The sequence below is a fragment of the Sprattus sprattus genome (assembly GCF_963457725.1).
Source record: "Sprattus sprattus genome assembly, chromosome: 2".
Classification (NCBI taxonomy): domain Eukaryota; kingdom Metazoa; phylum Chordata; class Actinopteri; order Clupeiformes; family Clupeidae; genus Sprattus; species Sprattus sprattus.
The window spans coordinates 62,112,593-62,131,134 of record NC_137921.1 but is presented as its reverse complement, the minus strand read 5'-3'; the positions used below and the strand labels follow the sequence as shown (position 1 = coordinate 62,131,134).

Below are 18,542 nucleotides of genomic sequence, written 5' to 3'. Positions count from 1 at the left end.
CATGTCCGCAAGTGTCTGGAATCAATGTAGTGAACGAAGTGGGAGACCCCCCCCCCCCCCGCCATTCTGCAACACGTTAATTCAATGGTTCTAATTCCCATTGGAGCAATGACAAAAGATTATTCTTAATATCGCCAGTGTATCGACATAATGTGTAGTCTAAACTACAGCGACTACCTGAGATCATTTCAATTAAAGAACTTCTGAAATTATTTGATGGATACATTTTGGAAAAGTATCAAACTGGATGGAAGCTACAAAATAATACAAGGGAAATGTGTTGTTAATCATCACCCTGTAAAACTGTGTGAGAGAGATGCTGTTGAGATCTCAGGACTGGGGAGTGGGGCGGGGGGAGGGGGGGCTATTGGTAGACCGAACCAGAAAGACGTCCAGACACTGGTTGTTTTACCTCCTCACTTCAGTTCAGTCCCTCTTTGCTTTGACACTAGCCGTGCGTAACGGTAGTTGGAGTGTGTGTTTCGGACTCTAACGGAATTTTGCGGCAGTTGAAAGTTATTTGTTTTTTTCTTTGAATAAGCAGGGAGTAAAGTTGTATTCTCTAAATGAATCTTCATCTCATTCCGATTGGTTATTACACGTAAGATTCCGCTGTCTTTTCGCCATGAGCTGCTTGGATGTTATGTATCAAGTGTATGGTCCACCCCAGCCCTACTTTGCAGCAGCTTACAATCCTTACCATCACCAGGTATGTTAAATAATTAGAATAGATTAAGTATATTCGGCTTTTTGGAATAACATACAAGTGTTTAATGCATGTCGATACATTGAATTGTGCAAATGTTGCGAAGAAAATAATAACTTTATTAGATCTTGACATTGTTAGAACCCATGTACGAGCTTCCACACTCCAAAAGGAAAACAATCATTTAAAAGCGTCTTTTACTGCTGTTAGCTGGATTGAAAGGATTTTGCAGTAGCCTATCCAAGCGCCTAGATAGGTAACCTGCGATAAATGTTACTGAAGTTAACATACATGGTGGAAAAGGCCTATCATTAATATTTGGCCTTAGTTTTACTTGATGTTAAATTTCTGAAGATTTTCTTAACTTTTTATAAGCCTTCTTCATTGTGAGTTAATTCCTAATTGGTAGCGCAGTAACTTGGCTACACTTGGTGTTGTATTTCTTGTGAAAATACTTTTTTATTTCAGTCTTTGCTTATGTAGCCTAATTTAAATTTAATAAACACCACTTGATGCCATGTAAAAATTGCTCTCATAAGAACGCTTTCAATTAAGTTGTCAAAATTATTGAAATTTTCCAATTCATTAAATCAGTGTGATCGGAGAATCGTCTTCTTCCATAAAAAACGTGCAGCGCAAAGTTCTCCTAAGGGTTTTGCCTCTTCCCTTAAACCTCTTACAGTCAATAGACAAATCCCTGTTGAGACTAGGGCTGGTAGCCACATATATTTAAAATACTGCAAATGTCGTGTAGAAGTGAGATTATCTTCAATCGGGAAATTATATTGAGGCAGGAGTTTACAAAGAAATATAAATTGTAAATGAAATGACCCGTTATCATAGTTTTTTTTGCACTTGGGCGTTAAACACTTCTTTAGATTGATATCTGCGTAACTTGCTCATCTCATCTTCTATGTGGTTATTCATTAATTGCTTACTAGAATGCATAACACCGATAAAACAGGACAGGCGGCGGCGACACAAATATCAATCCTCATAAACTTCAGACCTTAAATCTTCTGTCAGGAATGTAACGGTCTTGTCTCTGGGAATATATCCTGAAAAATCTAACACTGATTATTTCAGAGTGTGGATTTTCATCAGCTTCTGTGTGATATATTTCAGAAGTTGGCGTTTTATTCTAAAATGCAAGAAGCGCAGGAAGGCGTTAGCAGTGGCATTTCTTTCTCCAACCTGCCCGGGCAAGCGATAAAGGAAGAGGATTGTGCGCGAGAGAAGGATCATCCTCCCGAGGCAGAATACATCAGCTCCCGATGTGTGCTATTCACCTACTTCCAGGGGGACATCAGTTCGGTGGTGGATGAGCACTTCAGTCGTGCTCTCAGCCAACCCAGCAGTTACGTCCCAAGTCCCGCCAGTAGCAAGTCTGCACGAGGTACTTCTTTCTGGAGAGGTGGGAATCACACTAACACCCAAAATGCCTGGCCAGTATACGCACTCTGTCATGTCTGCTTCATCTTTAACCGCACACTTGTTTTGACGAGGCTCTTCAGGTGCGAAAAAAATAGTCAGCCACTGTAAAGATTTACAGGAAGCTCAGTGGTGAATCTCAATTGAGCTTTTTTGGTTGGGGGCAAAAGTCTGCATGTATTAGATCTTCCTGTTTAGACCTTTGGTTGGGGGCAATAACAAATGTATATCTTGAGCAGGCTATAATTATATGGTATACTACACTAAGGTGCAGTGCAGAAAAAGGCAACAGACATTGTTTGGAAAATGAAATGAAATGATGATGATGATGAAAGGTTGTTTGCGTTCCATACCTCACCTGCACAAAAGGATGCTGTAATGTGCAATACAAGCATTTTCTTAGTACACCTCACTTAACGACTTTTCTCTTTTTCCAGGTGACGGATCATTCCCCATGAACCAGAGAAGCTTCCCTCCCTCTTTCTGGAACAGTGCCTACCAGCCGTCCGTCAGCGCATCTCTGAGCAGTGCTCTCAGCGCCTCCCACTCCGAGCTGCCCTTCCCCGCTGACCCGTACTCCAGCGCCTCCCTGCACAGCCACCTCCATCAGGCTACCCCGGAGCCCTGGCATCCCTCTCACCATCATCACCACCCCTACTCGCTTGGCGGCGCCATTAGCACCCAGGGCTCAGCGTACCCGAGACCCAGCATGCATGACGTCTACGGGACACACTTTGACCCGCGTTACGGCTCATTGCTGGTGCCGTCAGTGCGGCCACATAGACTGCCCCCGGCCTCTGTTTCCACACCTGGTGCCTCGCCATGCGACATCAGCAAGAGCGAGCCTGCCAGCTCCACCTGGACAGGCGCGTTCACAGGGGCAGGGCCAGACATGGGCCAGAGCCTCAGCCTCAATGTGGATGCAGGTAAGACTGCTGGCTGATACACTGACACAGTCCTATAGGTTAAAAGCCTAGGTCAATTTAAATTGAACAATACTTTTTAAACAAAGAATTGTGCTCCATTTGTATGGAGGTGCTCCAAAAAGCTCAGTGTGAATGTCTGCTTTTCAAGCTCGAAAGACGGTTGCTGGTTTCTCATTTGTAATCTTTCTCCAATCTTTCAAGGTTATCTCTGGGCTCGTAAACAGTTGAAAAATCTATAAAGGTCTAAACAGGAAGCTCTGATACATGTCTTTCAGCTAGGTTAAGCAATAGATTTTAAGTCTATTGAGTCTATTAAGTATGACCGTGATGCTGAACCTTTGTGTAGGGGAGAATAGACCCAGTTTTTAAGTTATCAGGGCCAATCTGGCACAATAGATACAGTGGTGGAGGGAGAGGTTAGGGTTTATACTTCTGCTTTTACCTGCACGGTTCACACTTTCATGCTTCCTGCTTCAGGCCTCTAACTTCTACAATGAAATACTGCCTGTATTTCTTCTTCTTCCTAATTTCCGTTTCTTGCCCTCTCTTCCTCCTCTTTGTCTTTTATTTCTTTTTGCCTCACAGGTATGCCAACACAAGATAAGAGCAAGGACTTATACTGGTTTTAGAGCGCTGCTGCCCCTTCCTTCCTTCCTCAGCTGGCCTTTCTGTCTCTCTGCCTTGTAGCCTTTTGACAGGCTTTTTCTGTAACAGATTTTGATCTCACTTGCAGCTCGACGCTACACCTTCTGTGGTGGGACCCTCCTGAGCTGAACTCAGGCCACAGAGGAAGGCCAATCTTCAGCTAAACCCCTTTCCAGGAACCCTCGAATGGACAAGAGTGAGCAACAAAAAAAACACTGAGTCTCGTTGACCTAACAGCAACAGTTTGAGAGGGGGGAGAGGGAGGGGGGAAGGCGGCTCTGTGATCCTGGAGGAACAGCTTGCCAGAAGTACACAGTGGTATGACTGACAGACAGCTGAACGCTTTAAACTCCTACAAAGAGGACACTTGTCCAAAGACAGAAAGACAGAGAGAGAGAGAGAGAAAGAGAGAGAGAGAGAGAGAGAGAGAGAGAGAGGGAGAGAAACAGACGCGTGTTCTCTTGGAGGAGCTACTCAGTGGGGCAATGGAGTCTTTCAACCCCTACAAGTTTTGCTTTTTCTACCAAGGAAACAAACTGCCTTGGGGGGGTGGATATCTGTTTGGACGAGTTTTGAATCAATATTGTTAACATTGTTGGAAAAGAGAATAGGATGAGAGCAGAGCATTCCCTGACTTGACTGAAGAGAGCACAGGCTATTTGAAGCCATTCGCCTCTATCTATATTGCTCACAGCAGCTGCCAATGACAACTGTTTTGGAACTCAACAGACACACACAATCGCAGTGTCGCTGAGAAGCGTTTGACCAAGCATGGGTTCTGGATTTCATAAAAAGACTATTTTGTGAAACCTGGACCTCCACCCACAGGGAACAACTGGTCTGGCTTTTGATTTGGGAAGGACAAGTGGGGGATGGGGGAGCCAACACTGGATAGACACACATACACACACACACACAAACACACACACTCTGGGTCAACTAGCTCTAAAGCTGTGTATCTGTATACATGTATGTACATGAGTGTGTGAACCCTGCCCCAAGGCAGATCTCAAGTGTGGATTGAGGTAGCTTTGAAAAATGTTCCATTTGAAAATGCATAAATAATTAGCCCTGATATGTGAAACGCATTAATATATTTACCTTGTAAAGTTTTTTTTCTTCAGTCTCGAAGTCACAATTTTGTTTGTTTTGATTATTACAAATGGTCCTATATATATTTATATCAGTATCTATAGATTGTTTTTTTATATATATATATATATATATATATATTTATATATATATATATATATATATATATATATATATATATATATATATATATATATATATATATATATATATATATAAACAGGCTATAGATATTGTCATTACCCCCAGAAATCGTGCTTTTTCAGTAGCATTGGTGGATCTGTTATGTGTTTTCTGTATGGTCAGTTTGGACAAAAAGGTTAGAATTTCCATTTTTTTTATGAGAACCATCAGCCTTGTTGAGCGCATGTCCATTAAATGTACTGTAAATACTTTGATTTTCCTAAATGTCTCAAGTTCATATCTAACAGATTTGAAGAGACCAACCCTCTCAAATACTTAAAAGAAATGAAAGAAATGTACTTTAATGCTTCAACCTATTTATTATATTTTCAGGGTCAACATGTTCTGTATTATTGGCGTCTTTATTGGTTAGGCTGTGTCTAGGCATTGAATCTGAAATTAAGTGAAGTACTTTAGTAAAGAAATGTGCTCAAAGGAAGCATAGGACACAGGAAGTATCTCCACATATAAACCCTGATGAGGCTAGAACGACAGCAGGACGTGTTTACTTTCCTTCAAGGGACATATTGCTTGAGCTTACCATGTCTTGGGGTTTCAATAGCTCTCTGTCAGTGCATTCACAAGACTTCCTTTTCATCAAGAAAGTCGTGCAAAAGTCCCTGAACTAATGCAGTCTCCATAACATGTTCATTAGACAGCCAGAAACTCAGCATGGTAAAAATATTTCCAAGAGGAAAGCAAAAAAAAAAAAAAATGTTGAACAAAGACATTTTAGTATGCCACCATATGTGATACTGTATTTCTTAGGTCTTTTGTTTTGTTCCATCATTTAGTACTGGACAGCTGGCTGTAGATTAATATCAACTTCTGACAAAAGTGATGAAGGACAAGGAAGCAAGAGCGCTTCCCTTGCCATGCTGCTGTGGGTAAAACAAAGGTCTATTTTTCATGGGCTAAACTTGTGGAACACAATCATTACCCAGCCAGCTTCCAGCAACTGACAGGATTAATATTGTAATGTAGGCTAGGCAACACCTTTATTGTGTAACTATTACAAAATCAACCATTCTGTCTCAAAAGGTTGGATAGTTGTAGCCAAAAGCAATTTATTGTTCATTTTGGTTAATATTGTGGGCCTGTATTTTCATTTTAATGTAAATGTTTTTTTTCATTAACAGTCACACGTGTAGAGACATTATGTATAACATGCGTAAATTGTGAGATACCCTTCCCAGTTACTGTACCAATTTTAGCATGACGGCACTATTTGTAACAGCAAGCTTTGGACAGGGTCGTTTTCAAGCTGGTGAGCGCAAGCCGCGTTTAACCGCACGCAGTCCTGTGCTGCTTAAACGGCCAGCCCAAGGAAACACGAAGCAGGACATCTGATAGCTGCAGTTCTCGTGGCTGGAATATTTGTGAAGTTAACGCATAATCTTAAACCAGGAGCTCATAAATTGTTGGGTGCTAATTGGAGCAAGAACTGGGCTGTCAATCACATTATTCCGAAACACTGAGACCCCTCTCCTTTTTTGGAGAGAGCGCGAGGGATCTGGGGCCAGTTGTCACTATGCGTGCCCTTCACGAGCGGGACAACCAGGCGTTCAGCAGGTCAGCTCCAGTGTAGTTTAATACATGGGTAAACAGGTCAGAGGAATTTTAATCAGCATGTATCTTATATATCAACCACATTTTACTAAATGGGTGCAATCAATATGCGATAATTGATTTGCTTTAATCTGTTAAATATGAGAGCCCAGGCTTCAGGTTGTTTTAATAATCACTTGTTGCAAAACGCGAGCGCCACGTTGTCACGGTGCCGTATAAAAAAAAATAACCTCGTCTTTGTGATAGTGAATATCCACAGATGGATCATCAGCTGACCAGTTGAAGGTGAAGACCTACCTAATCATACATTTAGGGAGAATAGCAGATTTCTAAAAATGTGTGTAGCCTATCATATTGAGAAGCCTACATCCCAGCGTAGCCTACTTTTCCCAATTAAACCGCAGCCCCTACGGCACATCGTTACCTGATATATATATATATATAAATATACATTTATAGTATTATAAACTAGCTTCATAGTAAGTGACTCTAAACACAAGTCAACAAGCGGCGTAAGGTCTTTTTTTTTTGCCAATTCATTAATCGCACCGTGATCTCACTCGTGAAATGCAAACTGAGTTTGTGCCATGGCTAGCCACACTCCATTCCGGGCTCGGTGCCACAGCTCAGATCATTGTTAATCAAACCACTTTCTGCCCATAGGCCTAACTGCTCGGGGTGAGTGGCAGGCTAGTCTTGTAGATACTCACTCACACTTAAGATCCACCAAGGCCTCCCGACCAGCTACACAATTACTGAAAAGCTGACTGAAACTAAGCGCCAACTGTTCTGTTTTGAGTGATGCCACCATGGCCGCTTAGTCTGTGCAAGCTCTCATTCGCGATTGTTAACTTCATGAAGCAGGTTTCTATTAGGATGCTGTGAAGAGATGTAACACGTGTGGTGCCGTTGCATCCCTCGGAGAGCCTTCAGTAAAGTAACTCGTCCCGGCCCCGTGGTCTCTGGCGGAGCCTTCAAAAGCCTTTCGTGGGTTAGCCTGCTATGCTTCTCTATGGAGGTTTAAGAATGCGAGCCCCGCTAATGCGGAAGCTGTACAACAGCTCTGTGTGACATTCAGACATCCACATGTGCCGCATGGCTGAAGATTCTCACATCCACGGCGCTGGCATTTTTCACATTAGTTAACATAGTCGTTCCAAACTCCCTCGGAGCGAAGAGAGCTGAAGCAAATGCATTAGAGTTAAGGGACTCAGAGGTAAATCGCTCACACGGCGAGGCATAGTAGACTGCTTTCTCTTATTAGGTCCACATAGCGACAGGAAGATTATTTCAATAGTAAAACTATCTTCCATTTCTTGAAAAACAGGTCAAAAAGGACAATATTTCTATTTTGTTATACTAATACTGACTTACCATCTCATTACAAGCATATCAAACTATGCAACATGCATTACCATTCCTAAGCCTTAAACTGTATAGAAACAGAATATTTATTCCTGTACAATTGTGTACATGTAGATTGTACATGTATATTGCCAGTGGCCAGTACATTAATAATCCAGTCACAGCCTTTTTGTCATTTACACATCAGCTCTGCTCTTCTTATGTAAATCTAATGAGGGGAATGAATGAGGTGATGACTTTTACTTTCTGGTGTATCATCTTTTCTCCAGGCTGATTTATGGGACCAGGAGGGAGGCAGTGTTAAGTGAGGGTATCCCGTTTCACCACACAGCACATTGTTTGCATTTTAACTGGGGCAGAACACTCCATACAATAGAAAAGAATCATCATGTCTTGTACTGAAAATTCCTCACATAGCTAACACACTTTGCTACAGTGTACAATAGAAGAAACTCACTCAATATAAGAAACAGTCACTCAATATAAACCATCAACAAAATGTCGGATAAAAGGAAGAGGCAGAATAAGTGACAAACAGTGACAAAATTGCAACTTTTATGTTTTTTGGGGAAATATTTGTTATTATGATGAAAATTTAAAAAACACATTATTTATTTCACTACTATTTGGGACTTCCATCTCATTATGTCAGGAGCTACCGCCAATGTCCAGACAACACTAACCTTCCCCTTAAAAGCGTGTGTGGTGCATAAGTCATGTGAATACCTGTGGCCCATGGCATACCGGTGACATACATGCATCAACAACATTCATTGACAGGCAACATTAACAAGTCACAAAATGTAAGAATATAGGTTGTCAGGACTGCAATTACCAACCAACAGTGTGCCTTAGGAAAGAGAACCACAGAAGGAAACAGTGAATGGAAAAGCAGCTGTTGAGCTCGCTAGCCACACTGCCAGAGCTGTCTGACGCTATATACTCCAAAACTGACTGGAAATCAGTCTCTAGAGGTCGTTGCACTGGATATTTTGTTTATGGACCCCTTGGAAGATTTACAAATCTGCCAAACACACACACTTGAAATTGTTAACAATGCAATTAAAGGAATTGCACATGTATGGGAAGGCAGTGATGGTCACTGAGAAAACTGTCACGCTTACGCATATAAAGAGACAGAGCTTGTGCCCACAGCTGTACTTGACTGAGTGCTTTGTCAGGGCCGTGGACCGACTGCATGTCAAACATGCCAGTGTGCTTTACAGTCAGTTATTCAGTAACGACCCACAAGCTGCACTTGCTATTTCAGATGTGATTTTTGCAATGAACATGATCAGACATTCAATGGCATGTTTGTTTTTATGTATTTTGTACCTCTCTACTTCTCTGTGGTTGAAGCCAAGATTGATTTCCCCCCAAAGATTTCCAGCTATGCAGACTCTGCATGCCAGTACTTAAGCTAATTGACGGCTGCATTTAAATTGAGGTGCCACACATTGAGCTGGACGATTAGAGGTCTACAGGCTAATGCAGTAAGAGATTGAAAAGCTACATTGAAGTCATGTAAGCGCAGAAATATGTGCAGGGTGCGGGAATCCAATTTCAGGTACACCCTCTCAAACCGGATATAAGCACCTACTAGCTCCCAGGGACCAGGGTCTGTGAGCAGTAAAGGTTCTTCATGGGGATCAAGGGCTGTGGGAGCACTAAAGGTTCTCCACGTGGACCAAGGTCTGTGGGAGCACTAAAGGTTCTCCACGTGGACCAATGTCTGTGGGAGCACTAAAGGTTCTTAATGGGGACCAGGGTCTGTGGGAGCACTAAAGGTTCTTCATGGGGACCAGGGTCTGTGGGAGCACTAAAGGTTCTCCACGTGGACCAATGTCTGTGGGAGCACTAAAGGTTCTTAATGGGGACCAGGGTCTGTGGGAGCACTAAAGGTTCTTCATGGGGACCAGGGTCTGTGGGAGCACTAAAGGTTCTTCATGGGGACCAGGGGCTGTGGGAGCACTAAAGGTTCTCCATGTGGAGCTGAAGGTCTCTGTTAGGCTGTTGCTACTGGTGTGGTGACACTGACCTCCAAGCTGCAGAGCTGATTAACAAGGGGAGCTCAGGCTCTGATGTAATGTATATTTTGTGTAAACACACTGAGATTCAGTTTATCAAGTCAAATTCCTTGAAAAACTTACTTGGCCAATAAAACCTGATTCTTAATCTGACTCTGATCGGCCACACTGGTCAGTTGGACCTGGTGCGGTTGAGGATCTGATTTATGAATTGTGAAGTCTCAAAAAGCCTGTTCCGGTCAGAACAGGAGGACCTTCCCCACACACCCCGACCCCCAACAACCGTACATATTCACCCCACACCCAGCTGTCTTAAAGGCAGGAAGAGCTTGGCTACTGATCACGCTTCCTGTTCCAACATTTCAATGTCACGTTGTGTCTGTAAGATAGATTGTTCCTACTAGAGCATCACTATTTTTAAGATGATGGACGGCAACTCTTAACAGCCGCCAGATTCTTGAAAGTGAGCAGCGGGTAAGTGTGGTATATCTTCCATTTAAAAGAGGCTTGGTCTGTCTGCCAGTGTTGGCTTTGCTCTGTAGTCTCTTTCATCATCTCACTGGTGTTTCTGTTTGTGTCATTTGTAAGTTTAGCACAATGTTTACATCTGTCACTGTCCCTGTGATGTTGCAACATAGAGCTTGCATGGAAAAGGAGGTTACAAAACAAGGAAAATCAGGTGTGAGCTCACATAGGGAAGACAAAACACTGATTACAAAACTAGAGTTTCTCTGCTTATGCACCTATACTTTTATGGGCCTCTGCTTTAGTGGGTGAATTTTAGGAACCCGCCAAGTCAATTGCTCGATCGCACACAATGCTGGGATTAAGTATCAGCTATTCTAAATGTCAACAGTCCCTCGCTCTCAGAAAAGACACTTTTTCATGTGCTGTGACCTCCGGACTTACTCTGATCATGGTAAACAAACATGGTCTTACCTGGCCAGGTAACATGAGAACCTTAAGCTTCCTGCTGAGGAGCCCTTAAGAGCCAGCTCCAAACAGCCCTGCCATTAGGCCTCTGCCCTGGGGTACTGGGCTCTGGAAAAGGGGGTGGGGGGTAGCCACGGCCAAACTAATGGAGCTAAGAGTATATTTACCTTGAAAGTATGACCAGGAAGTCAGAAATGAGAAGAGCAGACAAAGAGAAGAACAAAGGGGGATGGGGGTAGAACAGAGATAGGATGCAAAGCGATTGGACAGGTGTGAGCACCAGCTTTGGTGACAGATGTGCTTAACACAAAAAATAGAAACATACAATTGAGTACATCAATGCACATTAGGAGGAAATCACAATCAAAGACATTGTTAAAAATAATGAAATCACTGCAAAAAATATAGGTACAAGCGAAGAATTTGAATAAAAGACAAATGGCAAGAGATACAAAAACGTATATTAATGTTATAGCAATGTCAGAGATAAAATATTGGGAGGCGATCTGAGAGACTGTTGTGAAAGCGATTGAAGGTGCAGATCTACAACAAAATGGAGGGCTGTGTGAGAAGGAGCCCAGAGAGCAAAAGATTCATACCCCTTTGATCTTAGTCAAGTGTCCTGGTCTGAAGATATGATAGGACGTGGTGGATATGGAGACTTTAAAATCTAACAACAAACTGTAGACAGAGAGCCTTTCTCAAAGGAGAGGGAACAAAGAATGATCTGAAGATTGAGGAATATGTGGGATATCTGCAAGTCTCCTTGTCCAATTAAATATATGCAGTGTCATTGGTTGTGGTGTGGCATACAATACACATTGCCGCGTAGATACATCATGCAGTAGCATGTTTTGGAACCCACAATTCCTCTCCCACTTAATTAACAGTTCTTACGAGAGTCATTACTTCCGCAATCCATTTGCAGTGTTTCACCAAGAAAGGCAGTCGAAAAAAAGCCCTCTCAGAAGAGTGCTTCTAGTTCACAGTGTTATAGTTCACTGATGCTCCGAGGCCAAGGCCAAGTGTGTGTATCACCAAAAGGCTAATGTAACTGAATATCAACCCTGCACATACTGTGCTTGAATCGGTGTAGACGGCATGTGCTTAAACTCTCTTTCATGTATACAGACTTTATGACTCATGGCCATGGGTCAGGGCTGTTGATTGAATGCGGTTTTTAAATCGACCACAGCCATGCGGCCCAGTGGCACACTCGGCATCAGCTGTTTCTTTATCATCATTTATACTGTCATTTCCATAGCACCGAACAATATTCTGTACTTCTTAATGCGGCTGTCTGACGTGAGTGGGAGACGCGAGTGGGGAAAAATGCTCCAGACCAGCCTAACAGCTCATTATGATTGAACAAATATCTAGCACTGATAAAATACTTAAATACATCTTTTTAAATACTACTCTTTTTGGAAAGTGTCATCTGTTATACTCAAATGCAAATGTAAAGAGACAACAGTCCATTGTTTATTGTCTCCAGCTATGCAGAATGCACAACTGGGTCACGATCTCGTGATGGCAAGACAGATGACAGGACACAGCCCGCCTGAGCGTGGGGTGATATACACTGTCTATACCATGACACAATGGTGCAGGTTGTCGCTGGTGTTGAAAGTGGGCACACATTTGGCGTGCAGATGAAGGGAGAACAGTAGTGCTCACGGACACGCTACTGGCTGTCACACACGTAGCAGTGGCAGGACCCTGGCCCGGGCAAGCGGCACTCAGGAACAGGTGGGCATAGCGCCTGTCAGCCAGGCGGAGATTGATGCTCTGTGTTACAGCACTTCTGGGGATACTCTTACAGCGCAGACAGCTGTGGCCACAGTCTGAGGAGCAGTGTTGTCTTTTACAACAACGGGACACACTGGAGCCTTCCGCACACTGGAATGAACTCAAGGGTCCAACACGTGCAGGGGGGCTGGGCCATGCATAGGTTGTTTGCAAAAAAATGAGGATTTTGATTTGTTCAACATTATTGTCAAGACTGACTATGTCTCACTATGACTCACTATGTCTTTTTTTTGGTAATTTAGGATGTCCAAAGGCCTGTTATAAATATAATTATTATGTAGTCACTATTATATGTGTTAAATGCACAACTAATATAGAATATTAAGTCTAAGTCAGTTAAAGCCAAGGTAACATGGCTTAATAGTAAAGATATAAGACCGTACATTGTTTTGAAGCTGTTTGATAAAATACCATTGATGATGAACATTTACGATTACTGCTGTCTTTCCTTCCTACATTTTTTAAAGTCAAAAGCCTCAATCTGAGAAAAGCACTTCATCCTGTATCCTTACTGATGACCATCGTGACTTGACGTACAGCATGTAGCGTTCTGAGTAATCAGTCAAGATATGTGGGCTTTTCAGCTTTGGGCATCTAACAAGGCAAAGCAATTAAGTTACAACTCCCAGCTTATTTGAGCCTGGGTAGTCGATAATTAATGGAATGCCTTCCTTTACACACTACTGCCAAACTGAAAAAAATGAAAATTCTTCATAGCACAACTCAAGGGGCTGGAGTGCCACTCCAGGTGTGGAACATAGACAGGTGTGTCAGTGTGACATGGCTAGACCTTCATTATTTTTCACAAAAGCAAACCATGTAGGTTGCTCGTGAAAAATCCACTTATGAGTCATTGCTGAAGTGGTTGCTTCTGTAGATAAGGGGTAACTTAAGGGACCCAAACATATCCTGAATTTTCCGTAACATTCACTGACCAACAATATGGAGACTGTTTTAGGATGGAATCTTAAGGGAATGCTTACCCCAAAAAAGGAAGAAATAAACAAGCTTTCATGATAAATAATGAAAAAATTAATGAAAAAACATTTTTACTGTATTTGTACTATAGATTTAGCTTTTAAGTGCATTGTCCACGTGCTATGTGTCTCGTAATGCAGATAACCCTGAATATGCTAATGATCCTCTTTGTTGACTGACCCAAACCTTTTCTATATGTGACTCAGATTTGATCAGAACAGTGTGCACAGCACAAACTCACATGGACTCTGATCTTTTCAGTCCCGACTTAGGCCACATATAATGGATCTGTTCACTTGCCATATATAATGTAGACAGAAGATCGGTTTCTATGCAAAAAAAAGTCGTCTCAAGAGCACCTATTTGAGAAACAAATCTGACTTGCCAGCAGTCTGAACATAACCTATGTGGCCTAAATCAGATACAGGTCTGATTTTTTTCACATCGGAGTTCATCACTCTAGATTGTCATTCATCACAATAATTCGCTGGCAGGAGTCACTCACTGAATACAAACATGGAAAACATGAGTCAGCCGAGGGACAGTGAGGTGTTTAACCTCACACAAATGTCCTTCTCCTCATCCTCATTATCATCTGCTCACACATTTGCTGGCTTCCACAGCACAGTAACTCATAATTGAGACACTTAAACGCTGACTTCAGTGGTCTTGTTGTTTACTGTCATACGACTACGATTACTGCGTGTGACACCTTGTTATTGTTCTTTTGTGCATGTGGGTCATCTCAGCACTGTGACCAGTTCACAATGGGATCTGATGTTTGCCACATTTTAAAACGCAATGTGCCAGCCAAACAGAAAATCTCAGATCTGAGCAATAAATCCAAACTGAGCACTGAGGCTGGCAGTGGGAGCGAATAGCCCATTGTCTGAAAAACTCCCCTGTGAGTCATGTCAATCTCCCACTTTAACAAGGACAAGGCACCAGTCTTAATGCACTCCAAGAGTTCATTTCAACACACCGACTCAAGGACATAGTTTAATGTTAAGAGTGAGGGTGTGCTAGCAGAAAGGGATAGATGGACCTGTTCTAAAGGAGGCAAGAGGTTAAAGTAGTTGTATGAATGCCTTTAGTTAGTATGTCAGCTGTTCTTCATAAAATATAAAAGTGGTCTGAAATGTTAGTGTTTTTATACTGGAAGTAGTTGCTGCATATTCCATATTCTTCAAGAATCGCTACCTTTTTATTTAATATTATCTCCCCAATACAATGAGAAAAACCTCTTTTTTATTTAATATTATCTCCTTAATACAATAAAAGAAAAATCTGTATGTATTATTTTTGCTGCTGTTGATCAGTTACTCAATAATAATAAACTGAATAATCTGAATAATTGACAGATGTGATAAGGAACTATTGTTTGTTACATTACTAGCTTTGAGGTTCTAATGGATTATGTAAAAGCTAAAAATCTGAGGATAAATTGGTAACACTTTTTGTATTACTTTGGTAGGCAGCAATGTTATAAGCAGGATAACATACTGCCATACAGTCATTATTTTACATTACCCATCTCAGGACATTAAAACTCCTCTGGATCAAAAAGAATTCAACTGGCGAAGAAGAAGAAAGTTGAAAATGTAGTCACTGAAGTTGGTAGGCATTATCCAACGGTATTAAGCAATTCAGTATATTCTGTTAACTGAGACTTGAGTTCATTGTTAGTTTTGAGAATGATCACTCCGCATATTAATGATTTTAAGAGAATGTGACTGATTGGGTTTGTTTTATATTATGATTGTCTGAGAGAGACACAGCAGAACTTAGTGTGTGACCTTGGAAAAACTAACTCTGCTACTAAGATGAAAAGACTTACACAGAGACCTGTCAATCACAAGCAGGGTGAAAAGATGTTAAAGGTTTTTAAAGGGTACATTTACCAAGGCTACCAAGGTCTCAGCAACATTCCCCCTGTTGTTCTCTGAAAAATGACATTTCACAGCTATGTGTGTCAGTCTGTTGCTAATAAAGGAAAAATGTACCCAATAGATGAACACACAAACAACTAGAAGGACACTCGGAGAGCGCAAACCTATGCCTATGCCAAATGCCCTATCTTGTCACGTTCACGAAAGTGGAAAATCATTTGTGGACGCGTCTCGAGATCCGGATCTGCTCCAATATTTAGCGAGTTCTTCCTTGGCCTGTGCTACACCCCTCCACCAAGTTTTATTAAAATCGGCCAAGTAGTTTTAGCGTAATTCTGCTGCCAAACAAACAAACTGAAAACATGACCTCCTTGGAATTGAGACAATGATGTAGAAACGCAATGATGGAGAATTCTTAAGATGACCTCTAATGAATATGAAATGAAAAGGTATAAATGCCCTTTGTTTTCACAACCAAACCATACTTACAGAAGTTAGGACAAGGTTGTTCTGGAAAATGTGTCTCTGTTAAACAGCACAAGTCTAAGTGGCACAATATGAGTTATTTTCTGCTCATCACAAAGTAGAAGAGACCCTGAAACTGCTGATGGCAGTAATAGTGATGTTAAGATGTCTTCTCATGTAGACACAATGTATTTTAGAACACAATCAGACGTTATTGATGTCAAAGATGTTGGTTGATTAAGGACAAGCCTGGCAGGGCCCAAACCATGACCTTGAGCTGTTGATTAAAAGGTAAGTGGGAATAAAAACGATAGGGGCATGTAACCACTGATACTGCTAAAACCGCATAATGGAATTTCTGAGAACATGTGATGAAGATAAAACTTTCCAATGGACGACTTGATACCCAGGATTATGGATTATTCTTCTCTCGATTTTCCTTCAGCTACTATTGTACTGTCTAAGGCCTTTGAATTCAGCTGCAACCAAGGTTTGTCATACAGAACTCTGTGTTGTGTCCTTTTGTTATTGATTTTAACAGATATCAGTCGAAACATTACTCTTACATAACTCGAAACTCGAAACTTAAATGTACATGTGACATGGGGCATTGTAATTCATACGCAGTATCTAGTGTTTCTTTACCATATACTTCTCTCATGCCAGTGTTATGAGTGGTTTTCATTGAAAATAGGAAAAACATAATGATTATTTTGATAATTAGCGTCATACCATCCTTTGTCAATAATTTTAATGCCTGGTTTTATTAACTGGAGATGCGTAACCTGATAACTTCCTGACACATAACAGCCCCAGGGTTTTGTATTTAGGTAAGTAATTGTTAACTACAGTAAAATCAGCCTGAATATAAAATGAAATGAGTTCAGCTCACTCAATAAAGCCTTCTCAGTCACAAACTGATCTATATAATTCGAAAGTCTAATGGAACAGGTGATTAAATCATCTGATATTTTGAAATGACCATGACAAGTTTCTCAGTACATGAAAAGCAAGACAACAGCGCTCTCTGTTGTTCAAAACATTTCCCGAACACAGTTGGGTCTTCCCACAATAAAGTGGACACTAAGGTTCAAACGAAAGCAACATTTATTTAAACAATTAACAATTAGTTGACCTTTTCCAGCCAGCCAAGCCTACCTATAATTTTTTTTGTAAATTTTACGTATCAATTATGGAACACAAGTGGTATGCAAAATTGAGCAGCTTGGGCAGGATACATTAGTTTGTACACCCTGTATACCCTGATATCACCACAAGAGGGAGCATATCCTCAAATATTCTGAATTAAAATGTCTATCTTTAGCCTACTGTAAGTTGTTTTGGAAAAAACTGTTAAAAGAGTTAAATGTAAATATCCTGAGATTTCGTTTATGCTCTCCTTAAGGCACTGTAAGTAGTTTTTGTTGACAAAAATGCTTGTTAATGATAATGATGACAAATAAAGTGTTCCCGTTCACAATAATGCACTTTGCACACATCTTTCTGCATTTATTTAAGGAATTTAGTATGAAAGCAGTAGGAGCGCGTTTCGACTCACTCACAGAACAAGCCATCAGCTCAGTTAAAAAGGTCCCATGAAACCAACCGAATGTGCTTGCAAATCGCTGTTCCGCCGCGGCGAAAAGCTGAGATGTATGGAAACGGCAAACTTTATGGAATCATCCTGATATATTCTTCACTTTCCAGGATTGTATGTGGCGAGAAATCGGGTAAGTAACTACATGCTCAGTCCCCTCAAAAGAATACATGGCATCTATTATTCTACAGATATACGTATGTCATTATTGAAGGTTATTCTTTCTGATTTTACCTTAAATGCTGTAATTAGTATAGTTAAGAACATATCATGATTGTATGCTAATACATATTTCATGTATAAAAGTCTTTCTAATATACGTACGATGAAAACCTTGTCTATGTAGGCTACACTAAAGAGCAGACAACTGACCCTGTATCTATCAGGGCCCCTTGGTGCAGACAACACACCAGGCAGATAGTGACTATGTACCTCCTCTTCCTTTGTTTTCACATACAGGTAACTAGCTTCTGTGTGGGGACCTGAAAATAACATCAAGAAATCAGAATTGACAGTTTGGCCTATGTTATGATGTCTTAGCCATTACAGCAGTTAATAAGTCTAAGCACTCTTAGACGTTCAATGCTTACTTTTGGATAATGTTTCATTTGGTTGCAATTGTTCTCTACTACTGAGTTACAGCCTCATATACATACATTACATACGTTTATGAGCCAGATCATGTGTGATATGTGCCTTTGTGATAGAAGAAGAATCTACCCTACCTCAGATGTGACTGATGTGTTTGTAGTATGCTATACGGAAGGGTGCTTGTCAAGGGGAAGTAGCCAGTCTGTGACAGTAGTTTCTCTGTTCTGGAATCAGCAGACACAATGAATGTCAGCAATTGTGAAAATATAGAATATATAGTCACACACAAACAAGTAAATTGTTTAAAATGTTTGGATAGTTCTAAGTGTAGGACAT

General features: G+C 41.1%; 1 protein-coding gene across 3 annotated transcripts; it reads left to right on the top strand.

The window, feature by feature from the left end:
* The first annotated feature begins 442 nt into the window (after positions 1-442).
* Positions 443-4,871, top strand: vgll2a (vestigial-like family member 2a). 3 transcript variants are annotated; one of them, XM_080833721.1, is made up of 4 exons: positions 443-709; positions 1,832-2,102; positions 2,575-3,063; positions 3,649-4,871. In XM_080833721.1, exons 1-4 carry the CDS (start codon positions 626-628, stop codon positions 3,690-3,692), a joined length of 888 nt encoding a protein of 295 aa, XP_080689847.1. In that variant the 5' UTR covers positions 443-625; the 3' UTR covers positions 3,693-4,871. The 3 variants fall into 3 exon arrangements, with proteins under 3 accessions (XP_080689847.1, XP_080689846.1, XP_080689845.1); XM_080833720.1 differs by having other exon boundaries at positions 1,832-2,120; positions 3,797-4,871; XM_080833719.1 differs by having other exon boundaries at positions 1,832-2,120.
* The last annotated feature ends 13,671 nt before the right edge of the window (positions 4,872-18,542 follow it).

Coding starts and splice junctions, on each gene's coding strand:
- vgll2a (XM_080833719.1), top strand. CDS start 626: ATGAGCTGCTTGGATGTTATGTATCAAGTGTATGGTCCACCCCAGCCC. Junction 710..1,831: donor ACAATCCTTACCATCACCAG/GTATGTTAAATA, acceptor GATATATTTCAG/AAGTTGGCGTTTTATTCTAA. Junction 2,121..2,574: donor AGGTACTTCTTTCTGGAGAG/GTGGGAATCACA, acceptor CTCTTTTTCCAG/GTGACGGATCATTCCCCATG.